General features: G+C 35.8%; 1 protein-coding gene and 1 long non-coding RNA gene across 2 annotated transcripts; both read left to right on the top strand.

Moving 5' to 3' along the window:
* Positions 1-2,262: 2,262 nt before the first annotated feature.
* On the top strand, positions 2,263-3,060 carry LOC131656936 (uncharacterized). The gene is made up of 2 exons (XR_009300385.1): positions 2,263-2,636; positions 2,731-3,060. It is a non-coding gene; the product is annotated as an uncharacterized LOC131656936 (long non-coding RNA).
* Positions 3,061-6,856: 3,796 nt separating this feature from the next.
* LOC131659424 (uncharacterized) lies at positions 6,857-8,406 on the top strand. The gene is made up of 4 exons (XM_058928615.1): positions 6,857-7,814; positions 7,935-8,082; positions 8,131-8,314; positions 8,392-8,406. Exons 1-4 carry the CDS (start codon positions 6,857-6,859, stop codon positions 8,404-8,406), a joined length of 1,305 nt encoding a protein of 434 aa, XP_058784598.1.
* The last annotated feature ends 5,041 nt before the right edge of the window (positions 8,407-13,447 follow it).

The raw sequence follows: 13,447 nt of genomic DNA, 5'->3' as shown, positions 1-13,447 counted from the left end.
AACTACTCTTCTGAACCTGCACGTTACCAACCAAGGGCATTCAAACAGAAGGGTGAGAATTCAAATTATTATAGAAATATAATAATGGAAAATGCAACATAAACAAACATACATTTCACAATTCATCACTCTTCTCAAGAATATACAATTATACACCAAGTATCAATTAACACACACATCAATTACATCAACACAAAACAATCACATAGCACACAATGTGACTCAAATGTACTAAATGTGACTCAATGCATGTGGTACCAAGTGAACCCAATGTTTCACCGCTTTCCGATTCAATATCTAAAATCCAAGCCGCGCTTCCAATCCGGACAAGATCAAAGCCATTACGCCTATTTCCAAATTAAGGATCAATGTCTAGTTGTGAACCTTCAGTTCCACCACTTCCACCATAAAGCCAACCATGAATGCATGTACAATTATCCCAACACATATGCAATTAAGATTATCTACACGAATCTTAACATACTGCATACCTCAATAATTCACACATTGAATTATCCACCAATTGTACAAGATTCGCACACCAAAATAACAATTGCAACAAGGTATAACAACCATCATATATCCAATCACAAACATCATGAATATATATCTCACCAAAGTATTTCAACAATTGTTATTCATCACATACCCAAAATATAAGCACATGAGACAATTAGATGTTATTTCACATAACAACATCATAATTAAATCAATAAAGTGCAAATCAATCCTACAATATCATATAGAACATTAAGATAGCTTCCTAACGCTTCAAACGGTGCATAAAAAGGAGTTATGGATCAAAAGATACTTCATTTCAAAGTTTGGAAAAGTTTTGTAAAACAGGGTCCGCTCAGCGGCCATCAAGCGGGCTTATAGAAATAAAAATTCAACAACCCCGCTTCAAGCGGCGATGGGTGTAGCGACCTGCCCTAAAAATTTAGATTTTAGAGTCGCCACCTATTCTTCCAGGGCGAATAGGAAACCCTACGAAGTTTAGAGATCTGAGTAAGTTATTATAATCAGGTCAAGGGAAGGTGTTAGCACCCTTAACCCTTTCCTACGGTTTTTTTAAGGCAAAGGTTTATGGCTTAAAAGTATTAAGGTCAGGTTTGTGGCTACATAAAGAAAGGTGACAGAAAGTTAATTAGGGTAAACCTTAACCCTATTGAAGTTTTGGGGAAGGGGACTCGCCTTGGTTACCAAGTGCCTACGTACCTCCTTAGGGAGGATCAGAGCCTACGTAGTTCGGGGTATGTTGTGTTTTTTTAAGAGGTTGTATGCATTTGAAGTTTGTATGTTGAAGTGTGTTTTAAATCAATCGCAGTACGCAGTTTGCAATCAATCGCAATTTTGTATAATTCGTAGTTGGTGAAGGTGTTGAAGGTTTATTGATAGCATACAACCCTGTTTAATATTTTGAAGTTTTATTAATCGCGTTGATCCATTGATTTGATCAACATAATTAACAAATTAATAAAGAATTACTAATTATCATAACCAATTTATTCGGTTAAAACCTTTAGTAAATAAAACCTGTCTGAATATATTATTTAAATTAAAGTAAATTGAATAATTTATTATTAATCATCGTAATTAATTGATTTGATTAAAACAACTAATAAATTGGCCTTAACCTAAATTTAGCTTTGACAAAATTAATTTTTTCCGCTAATTATCGTAATCGATTGATTCGATTAAAACAATTAACGAATTAAACCTCAGTTGTGTATATAAAAATATATTAAATTATTAATGTTAATTTGCATATTTTTTAGTCAGAAGAAATATTAACAATCAGCGCGATTATTGAGTATAATCGAACCAAATATCAATTATTTTTAAAATTAATCTTATCATTAAACAATTAATTATTTAAAATAAAAACGCAGGGTGGGGGTGAGGTTTTAGCTCTGATAAGCAATTTAAGGGGTGTTAATAACTACAGGCCAGGCCCAATAGAACTTTGGATCCACTAGGCAGGGTGCAAGTGAGTGCGTGGGAATTAACGTAGTTCACAGGATCTGAATCATTGATCAAATCCAATGGCCCACCGAGATGTGATCTGGGGCTTAGATTCCACTTGTAATGATCTAAGGGCTTGCATGCGTCTTTGGATGAGGGTATACACTAAGGGAATGCATCGGATCAAAGTCCGCATGCAAACCATGTGGCCATCAAGAGGCCACATGGCAGCGATTCGCTGGCTGAAAAGAGGGTTACCTCTCCCCTCTCTCACTCTCCATTTCATTTTTATTTTCTTTTCTCTCTTTTCACTCTCTCGTTCCTTGCTCTCTCTCTGCTTCCCTCATTCAAACATAAACCCAGAATCTTCATCACCACCACCACCACCGTAAACCCCTTATCCCCGCCGTAAAAAACCGCCCCTAAACCCAGTTTTCCGATGAATGTTCATCAGAACATTCAACCCCCAAACCCAGTTCTTCAATTCAAACCCAGATGAAGATGGATCTTCATCTTCAACCTCCGATTACCCTCACCTCCAAGAACCCTAACCCTATAAGTAAGAACCCTAACCCCAAAAATAAGAACCCTAACCCTAACCCTTTGTAAATAAGAACCCTAACCCTTCGATTCTCCAAAAAAACAACATCAAACACATGCAATCAACAAAAGTTAAGTGATTTTCGTGTTTACCTCTTGTAGATCTGAATTTGTTTCTCTCTGAGTCCACGCCTTTAATCTCTTCTCCTTCTCTTTGCCTTGCAGGTACCGATTTAATGGGGCTGAGCTCAAGAACTTAGGGTTCTGATTGATGAACCCTAGGTCTTTATGGATCTAAGTCGAGCTTTGAGTGAAGGTGATGGTATTCGCAGCGGCTAGCTCAGGGTTTCTTTTTAAGATTCTTCCTCCCTTTCTTTAGGTTTAGGTCTTTGTTTATATAGTCTTTAGGATTAGATTAATTAGGAAAGATTCAATCTGTTGTAGAGATTTGATTTTGTTTTTGTTATAACTTTGATTTGATTTGTATTTGATTAGGATTTGATTTGTTGTAATTGATTGTAAATTGATTCACGAATAAGATTGGATTTTTGTTTACATTTTAATTCGAATTCATGGATTTGGGCTTGGTTAGAGTTAGGGTTTGTTGATGTTGCAGATGAGTGTTGGTGATGGCCGCGGCATGCTCCAAGGAAGGGGAAGATGAACAGGAAACCCTGGTTTCCTTTGTTGACTCGGTCAATGCCCTCAAAAATAAAAATAAAAATGTTTTTATAATATTTAATATATTGATTTAATAATATTAATTAATTGTAATATTAATACAATAGATTTTTTTAATAACACTACTAACTAATAAATAAAATAAAGATAAAAATTTATATATAATTTGTATATAAAAGAAAAAAAAACAAGTTTTAAATAATAAAAAAACCGAAATATATTAAAATATAATGAATGTTATATATAATTTAAACAAATATTAAAAATTAAAATCAAGTTAATGGGCCTAAATTTTCAATTTGACCCAAATGATTTTTTTTTCTAAAAACACCCCTCCGTTCTGAATTTTGGAGAAGTATTTGAGAATGGGCTTGACAATTGAAGTGTCAAGCCCAATAGACACCCTTGTTTTTAAATACACCCTTATAAGAGATTGGGTTTAACAATAGAAGTGTTAAATCCCATGACCCTTATTTTCATAGCCCTGATGAATTAATATACGTAGATTGTATCAGGTAAATTTTGGGGTATGACAGCTACCCCTATTTAATTATCTTGGATTGAATGGCGTGAGAATACGCAGGTCTCACGCTTTTCGGATCGAAGAGTTATTAAATAATAGAAGACCCCTAAATTTACCTTGTAGAGGGTCGTCCTGCTAAAGCCTGGGACTTACATAGCGAGGACTCGCAGTTTGTTGTGGGAAACAATCCACTCGCTATGTGTAACGCCCGGAAAAATAATTATTTTCTTAATTTAGACATTTGTGATGTTTATTGAAATTTCCGCGTTTTAGGACGATTCAGTCGGTATTAGTTCGGGATAGCAGATCGATATTTAATCGGAGATTTTAATATTTTTAGTATTAGAAATATTAATGAGCTAATATCTAACGTTTTGGGAATTTTTTGAGTAATTAAGTTTAGACCGGAAATATGAGACACTGAGTAATAAGTCGGTATATTAAAATAATCAGATTTTATTTTAATGAAGTTTTAGTGGATATATTATTTTTATATTAAGTATGAAAATAATATTGGGCTTAATTAATGACATCTCTAAGTATTAAGGGGTATAATTTGTTAGGCCCATTTGTGTATTAAATAATTAACATAGTCTATTTTTTTAAAATAGAAGTAGAAGAGAGGTAGTGAGAAGTAGTATCATAAGTAAAAGAAATAAAGATAAAACCGTGAAAGAAAAGGAGAAATAGAGAAAGAGGGGAAAAGCTAGGGTTTTGTGGAGAGGAGAAAAGGAGACCAAAAGTGTTGCTCTAAAGTGTCATTTTTCTCCAATTTTTCATTGAGTCTTCTTAGAGCTGCACTCAATCCAAGGTAAGGGGAGATTCTTTCTGTCTAAATAGAAATATGATGCATTTTATGTGGGTTTAGGATGTAGATTGTCACTGTGTTGTGTTGAATTGATTTCCATATTGCAATTGATTTTCAAAAGTTAATGTTGATGTGTATTTGTTCATTGAAATGGGTATTAGAAACACTAGATTCTAGAATAATTATTTTATGATGTTGTTCATGTGCTATGAAATTAGATATATTAGAATACTTTCGGTCTGAACAAATGAATAGTGTCTGGGAAATATCATGACTAGCTTTAATGGTGGTGGGTCCACTTATTTCTTTAATCCATGATTGTAGTTCTTCATTGTCTTTTATTTCTAAACATATAGTATAATTTTATTATACTGATAGAATCTAGTTTAGTTCACTATATTAAATAGAATTAAATAGGACTATACTTGTAAGAACCTTGTTACTTATAATTGATAGAGTAATATAAGATATAATGGTTAGAAACTTAGAACAAGAGCAATAACATAATACTCCCATGTTTCTTGTTTTTCTGTTTCACTTGTAAAAGAAATGTAATTAAAAACAGTCCCGTTTGACCGAAATAGACAAATTAAGCGGTATAATTAGTTGTCCGGAATTTGATGAAAATTTACGTGGTAGCTAAGTTTAATTAGTAGGTTAATGTGGTAGTGATATTTTGTTGAAATTGTGCTATTTTACGAACCGACCGAAATTGTGTAGATTTGAGTATCCTTTTATTAAATGTTGGTTTTGGAATAGAAAATAAAATAGTGACTCAAAATTAATATAGTGTAATATTAATTGGTTGATTAAATTAATAGTTGAATTAATTTTAATAAGTCAATTAAATTGGAAAAATACTTAGACTTAGATCAATTATTCGGTTTATCGGTAAATTACGATATCTTGAGAATTTGACCGTAACCGAGTTTTGGTTGAATATTAAGTTGTGGATTAACTATTTTTTAATGCAATGATGTTGTTTTGATAATTAACATGATATCTAATTAGTTAGATGTTAGTTTGAAGGTTGTTTTGGCTTACTTGGCATATTGCGATTATTTTACGAATTGGCCGCAATTTGTGATTTTGTTTTGGATGCATTTGTTGCGATTAATATTGTGATTGCCAATATGATTATTTTGTGCATTGTTATGTGAATAGTCTCATGGTGTGAATTATAGCAAATTTTGATATTTTGTATATAACGCTATGAATTGATAAGTTGTGTTGTGAGCCTTTGGCTAAAATGGAACGGTGTGATGTTGATATGTGACCGTGGTTGTGTTGTTGTTATGTCGTTGTGTCGTTGTCGAATTGTGGTCGTTGTATGTTTCCGCATAGCATAGCATAACATAAAGTTGAACGGTGTGATGTTGATATGTGACCGTGTTAAAGGCTTTGCCTTATGCCTCGAAATTACTGGCAATGTTCTAAGTTGGGAGTTTTACTCCAATGGTACCACATGCATATGCATAGTTGAGTCGTATTCGAGTCGTTGTCAGTTGTTGCTAGTTGAAGTTGTCGTTTATGCATTGTAAAGACTATGTGTTGATTTGTGGAAGATGCGTATGTGCTGATATAGAGACTATTCTTTGATGATATTCATGTGTTGTTTATGTTGATGTTGTATGAAGCGGTGATTCGTTTATATTCTTTACCTAATATATGATTTATCATAATCATGTTTATATAGTTTGATATCTCACCCCTTTCTGTTTGAATGTTGCCTCCACGTGGGTAACACGCAGGTAATCCAGATAAGTAGCTATTTCCGTTTATAGTCGAGTTTTGGGTGTCATTGCTCTGATACGTAGCACTCGGGGGAAATGAACGCTTGCTTGATGTTGTTATTTGTTTATTGAACCTTATGATGTATTTGAAGAGTTGTTTGTATTGTTGCTTTTTATGATTCAAAAGATGCTATGACTTAATTGTGAATCATCGTGAATCTGTTGCATGTTGAACCTAAGTTTGGAATATGCTATGAATACTATGTTATTTAGAAGTTGAGATATACGTTATGAGTTCTGTTCATTCCAATCCTGATAGTGTTATGTATTAGTTTAAAAAGCATGGCAGGCTTATGTTTATGTTGAATATGTGACATCCTGATTCTGTTGAGAATTTTTATACTCTGATATTTTCCACATAAATGCTTGGGTAGATTTGGGGTGTTACATTAGTGGTATCAGAGCAGGTCGGTCTTGTCTGGCCAAGTGTTGAGTCGTAGTGTAGTCTAACAATCGTGTATTGTTGTTTGTGCTGAATTGTTTTTGTGTTGTAGTGACTCTATGGCTGGGAGGAATGATGCTGCGATAGCTGCTGCTTTGAAAGCGATGGCTCAGGCTATGCAGAACCAACTGAATGCTGACGAGAATGCTGGATCTCGTAGTTTGGCGACTTTCCAAAGGGAGAATTCGCCGGTGTTCAAGGGTACGCATGACCCTGATGGTGCTCTTGATTGGTTGAAGGAGCTCGAGCAAATCTTCCATGTTATGGATTGCACTCCTGCTCAGAAGGTCAGATATGGCACTCATATGCTGGCTAAGGAAGCTGATGATTGGTGGTTAGAGACGCTTGCTAGGTTGGAGTTTTCAGGTGAGGAAGTCACTTGGAATGTGTTCCGTAGGGAATTTCTGAGGAAGTACTATCCTGAAGATGTTCGGGGTAAGAAAGAGATAGAATTCCTAGAGTTGTCGCAAGGGAACAAGTCTGTGACCGAGTATGCTGCCAAGTTCACTGAGTTGATTAAGTTCTATCCTCACTTTGATGGCGAAGGTGCTGAATTTTCTAAGTGCATCAAGTTTCAGAATGGGTTACGCTCGGAGATCAAGAAGGTTGTTGGGTACCAAAAGATCCGTTTGTTTTTTGATTTGGTTGACAGTTGTAGGATCTTTGAGGAAGATAGTAATGCTCATCACAAGATGATTAGTGATAGAAGGGGAAAGAATCAACAAAGTCGCGGGAAACCATATGATGCTGGTAAAGGGAAACAAAGAGTTACTCATGGTCAGAGGTCCAGTGGGGGAGATGCTCCTGCTAGGATTGTATGTTTCAAGTGTGGTCAACCTGGTCATAAGAGCAATGCTTGTAATGTTGATGCGAGGAAATGTTTCAGATGTGGTAAGATGGGACATGCAATGTCTGATTGCAAGCATAAGGACATGGTATGTTTCACGTGTGGCGAAGAGGGACACATTGGTAGCCAGTGTCCAAAGAAGAAGGCGCAATCTGGTGGAAAGGTGTTTGCTTTAGCTGGGACTCCTACAACAAGTGGAGACCGACTCATCAGAGGTATATGTTTCATTAATAGTACTCCTTTAATCACTATTATTGATACTGGTGCTACTCATTGTTTTATTGCTTCTGATTGTGTTGAAAGATTGGGTCTTATGTTGTCTTCCATGAATGGAGAGATGGTTGTCGATCTTCAAGCTAAGGGATCAGTGACTACTTCTCTGATGTGTTCAAAGTGTCCTTTGTCGATCTTCAACAAAGACTTTGCTGTTGACTTGATTTGTTTGCCGTTAAGTGGATTAGATGTGATATTGGGTATGAATTGGTTAGAGTATAACTATGTTCATATCAACTGTTTTAACAAGTCCTTGAGGTTTTCTTCTCCCGAGGAAGAAGGAGTTGGTTTGTTGACTGGTAAGCAGTTGAGGCAATTGATGCAAGACGAAGCACAAATGTTCTCGTTGATGGCGTCATTGTCTTTTGAGAATCAAGTTAGAATTGACGAGTTAAAGGTGGTGCGAGAATTTCCTGATGTGTTTCCTGATGAAATTCCTGATGTAACTCCAGAAAGAGAAGTTGAGTTTGCGATTGATCTTGTACCTGGTATCAGACATGTTTCTATGGCACCGTATAGGATGTCCGCATCTGAGTTGTCTGAATTGAAGAAGCAATTAGAAGAGTTGCTTGAGAAAAAGTTTGTAAGACCAAGTGTATCACCGTGGGGAGCGCCCGTGTTGTTAGTAAAGAAGAAAGATGGAAGTATGAGACTTTGTGTTGATCATCGGCAATTGAATAAAGTAACGATCAAGAACAGGTATCCGCTTCCAAGAATTGATGACTTGATGGATCAATTGGTGGGTGCTAGTGTGTTTTCTAAAATTGATTTGAGGTCCGGATATCACCAGATTAGAGTAAAAGAAGATGATATTCAGAAGACCGTGTTCAGGACTCGGTATGGACACTACGAGTATTCGGTGATGCCCTTCGGTGTTACTAATGCACCGGGAGTATTCATGGAGTACATGAACCGTATTTTTCATACTTACTTGGATCGGTTTGTAGTGGTATTCATTGATGACATTCTTATTTACTCTAAATCTGAAGAAGAACATGAAGAGCATCTGAGAGTTGTATTAAAAGTTCTGAAAGAGAAGCAATTGTATGCTAAGTTGTCTAAGTGTGAATTCTGGTTTCATGAAGTTAGTTTCCTTGGTCATGTCATTTCTGGTAGTGGCATTGCCATGGATCCTTCTAAAGTTGATGCGGTGTTACAATGGGAGACTCCGAAGTTAGCTACTGAGATTAGAAGCTTCTTGGGTTTAGCCGGATACTATAGACGGTTTATCAAAGGATTTTCTAAGTTGGCTCTTCCATTGACAAGGTTGACTTGCAAGGGAAAAGCTTTTGTGTGGGATATTCGATGCGAAGAAAGTTTCAATAAGTTGAAGAAGAGGTTGACGTCGGCTCCAGTTTTGACTTTACCTAATCCAGGAGAGACTTTTGTTGTGTACTGTGATGCTTGTCTGATGGGGCTAGGTGGTGTGCTTATGCATAATGGTAAAGTGGTGGCTTATGCGTCTAGACAGTTGAGAACTCATGAAAAGAATTATCCTACGCATGATCTAGAGTTGGCTGCAGTGGTCTTTGTGTTGAAAATTTGGAGACATTATCTTTATGGTTCTAGATTTGAAGTGTTTAGTGACCATAAGAGTTTGAAGTACCTTTTTGATCAGAAAGAGTTGAATATGAGGCAGCGAAGGTGGTTAGAATTATTGAAGGATTATGATTTCGGTTTGAACTATCATCCCGGAAAAGCTAATGTTGTGGCCGATGCTTTAAGCCGAAAGACCTTGCATATGTCAGCTATGATGGCTAAGGAGTTGGAGTTGATTGAGCAGTTCCGAGATTTGAGCTTAGTTTGTGAAGTGACACCGCATAGTATTATGTTGGGAATGTTAAAGATTAACAATGACTTTCTTGACAATGTTAGAGAGGCTCAGAAGCTAGATGTGAAGTTGGTGGATTTGATGGTAGGAACCGGTCGACTTGAGAATGATGATTTCAAGTTAGATGCGCGTGGTGTGTTGAGATTTCGAGATCGTATTTTCATTCCTGATGATGAAGAGATTAAGAAAGTGATTCTTGAAGAGAGTCATAGCAGTTTGAGTATTCATCCAGGAGCTACAAAGATGTATCAAGATTTGAAGAGTTTGTTGTGGTGGCCTGGTATGAAACGTGATGTGGCACAGTTTGTGTATGCTTGTTTGACTTGTCAGAAGTCAAAGATTGAGCATCAAAAGCCTGCAGGGTTGATGCAACCGTTATAAGTTCCAGAATGGAAATGGGATAGCATTTCGATGGACTTTGTGACAGGATTACCTAATACCTTGAGAGGATTTGATTCGATTTGGGTGATTGTTGATAGGCTTACGAAGTCAGCACACTTTATACCTATTAACATCACATTCCCGATTGCGAAGTTAGTAGAGATATATGTCAGGGTGATTGTAAAGTTGCATGGTGTTCCTTTGTGTATTGTGTCGGATAGAGATCCGAGGTTTACTTCTGATTTATGGAAGAGTTTGCAAGAGGCGTTGGGTTCTAAGTTGAGGTTGAGTACGGCGTATCATCCACAGACTGATGGTCAGACCGAGAGGACTATTCAGTCATTGGAGGATTTGTTAAGAGCATGTGTTCTTGAGCAGGGAGGTTCATGGGATACTTATCTTCCATTGATTGAGTTCACTTATAATAACAGTTACCATTCTAGTATTGGGATGGCACCTTTTGAGGCGTTGTATGGTCGGAGGTGTAGGACTCCGTTGTGTTGGCATGAATCGGGTGAGAGTGTGGTACTTGGACCCAAGATTGTTAGGGAGACTACTGAGAAAGTGAATCTTATTCGAGATAAGATGAAGGCTTCTCAAAGTAGGCAGAAAAGTTACCATGACAAGAGGAGGAAAGATTTGGAATTCCAAGCTGGTGATCATGTATTTTTGAGAGTCACACCTGTGACTGGTGTTAGGCGAGCTCTGAAGTCTAAAAAGCTCACTCCTCGTTTTATTGGTCCATATCAGATATCGGATCGAGTTGGGAAAGTTGCTTACCGTGTGGCGTTACCGCCAAATCTTGCTAATTTGCACGATGTGTTTCATGTGTCACAACTCCGAAAGTATGTTTCTGATCCGTCTCATATGATTCAGATGGACGATGTGCAAGTGCGTGATAATCTCACAATGGAGACGATGCCTGTGCGAATTGTGGATCGTGAGATGAAGATTCTAAGAGGTAAAGAGATTACATTGGTGAAAGTTGTCTGGTTAGGAGCTGCTGGTGAAAGCTTGACATGGGAATTAGAGAGCAAGATGCGAGATTCCTATCCCGAGTTATTTGAATCAGGTAAATTTCTATTTTCGAGGACGAAAATATTCTAGTGGGGGAGAGTTGTAACGCCCGGAAAAATAATTATTTTCTTAATTTAGACATTTGTGATGTTTATTGAAATTTTCGCGTTTTAGGACGATTCAGTCGGTATTAGTTCGGGGTAGCGGATCGATATTTAATCGGAGATTTTAATATTTTTAGTATTAGAAATATTAATGACCTAATATCTAACGTTTTGAGAATTTTTTGAGTAATTAAGTTTAGACCGGAAATATGAGACACTGAGTAATAAGTCGGTATATTAAAATAATCGGATTTTATTTTAATGAAGTTTTAGTGGATATATTATTTTTATATTAAGTATGAAAATAATATTGGGCTTAATTAATGACATCTCTAAGTATTAAGGGGTATAATTTGTTAGGCCCATTTGTGTATTAAATAATTAACATAGTCTATTTTTTTTAAAATAGAAGTAGAAGAGAGGTAGTGAGAAGTAGTATCATAAGTAAAAGAAATAAAGAGAAAACCGTGAAAGAAAAGGAGAAATAGAGAAAGAGGGGAAAAGCTAGGGTTGTGTGGAGAGGAGAAAAGGAGACCAAAAGTGTTGCTCTAAAGTGTCATTTTTCTCCAATTTTTCATTGAGTCTTCTTAGAGCTGCACTCAATCCAAGGTAAGGGGAGATTCTTTCTGTCTAAATAGAAATATGGTGCATTTTATGTGGGTTTAGGATGTAGATTGTCACTGTGTTGTGTTGAACTGATTTCCATATTGCAATTGATTTTCAAAAGTTAATGTTGATGTGTATTTGTTCATTGAAATGGGTATTAGAAACACTAGATTCTAGAATAATTATTTTATGATGTTGTTCATGTGCTGTGAAATTGGATATACTAGAATACTTTCGGTCTGAACAAATGAATAGTGTCTGGGAAATATCATGACTAGCTTTAATGGTGGTGGATCCACTGAATTTTTTAATCCATGATTGTAGTTCTTCATTGTCTTTTATTTCTAAACATATAGTATAATTTTATTATACTGATAGAATCTAGTTTCGTTCACTATATTAAATAGAATTAAATAGGACTATACTTGTAAGAACCTTGTTACTTATAATTGATAGAGTAATATAGGATATAATGGTTAGAAACTTAGAACAAGAGCAATAAAATAATACTCCCATGTTTCCTGTTTCTCTGTTTCACTTGTAAAAGAAATGTAATTAAAAACAGTCCCATTTGACCGTAATAGACAAATTAAGCGGTATAATTAGGTGTCTGGAATTTGATGAAAATTTACGTGGTAGCTAAGTTTAATTAGTAGGTTAATGTGGTAGTGAGATTTTGTTGAAATTGTGCTATTTTATGAACCGACCGAAATTGTGTAGATTTGAGTATCCTTTTATTAAATGTTGGTTTTGGAATAGAAAATAAAATAGTGACTCAAAATTAATATTGTGTAATATTAATTGGTTGATTAAATTAATAGTTGAATTAATTTCAATAAGTCTATTAAATTGGAAAAATACTTAGACTTAGATCAATTATTCGGTTTATCGGTAAATTACGGTATCTTGAGAATTTGACCGTAACCGAGTTTTGGTTGAATATTAAGTTGTGGATTAACTATTTTTTAATGCAATGATGTTGTTTTGATAATTAACATGATATCTAATTAGTTAGATGTTAGTTTGGAGGTTGTTTTGGCTTACTTGGCATATTGCCATTATTTTACGAATTGGCCCCAATTTGTGATTTTGTTTTGGATGCATTTGTTGCGATTAATATTGTGATTGCCAATATGATTATTTTGTGCATTGTTATGTGAATAGTCTCATGGTGTGAATTATAGCAAATTTTGATATTCTGTATATAACGCTATGAATTGATAAGTTGTGTTGTGAGCCTTTGGCTAAAATGGAACGGTGTGATGTTGATATGTGACCGTGGTTGTGTTGTTGTTATGTCGTTGTTTCGTTGTTGAATTGTGGTCGTTGTATGTTTCCGCATAGCATAGCATAACATAAAGTTGAACGGTGTGATGTTGATATGTGACCGTGTTAAAGGCTTTGCCTTATGCCTCGGAATTACTGGCAATGTTCTAAGTTGGGAGTTTTACTCCAATGGTACCACATGCATATGCATAGTTGAGTCGCATTCGAGTCGTTGTCAGTTGTTGCTAGTTGAAGTTGTCGTTTATGCAATGTGAAGACTATGTGTTGATTTGTTGAAGATGCGTATGTGCTGATATAGAGACTATTCTTTGATGATATTCATGTGTTATTTATGTTGATGTTGTATGAA

Source organism: Vicia villosa, linkage group LG3, assembly GCF_029867415.1.
Source record: "Vicia villosa cultivar HV-30 ecotype Madison, WI linkage group LG3, Vvil1.0, whole genome shotgun sequence".
In the NCBI taxonomy this organism is placed as follows: Eukaryota; Viridiplantae; Streptophyta; class Magnoliopsida; order Fabales; family Fabaceae; genus Vicia; species Vicia villosa.
This window is presented reverse-complemented; position numbering and strand designations above follow the sequence as displayed.

Coding starts and splice junctions, on each gene's coding strand:
- LOC131659424 (XM_058928615.1), top strand. CDS start 6,857: ATGGCTCAGGCTATGCAGAACCAACTGAATGCTGACGAGAATGCTGGA. Junction 7,815..7,934: donor TGGAGACCGACTCATCAGAG/GTATATGTTTCA, acceptor CCATGAATGGAG/AGATGGTTGTCGATCTTCAA. Junction 8,083..8,130: donor GTGATATTGGGTATGAATTG/GTTAGAGTATAA, acceptor CAAGTCCTTGAG/GTTTTCTTCTCCCGAGGAAG.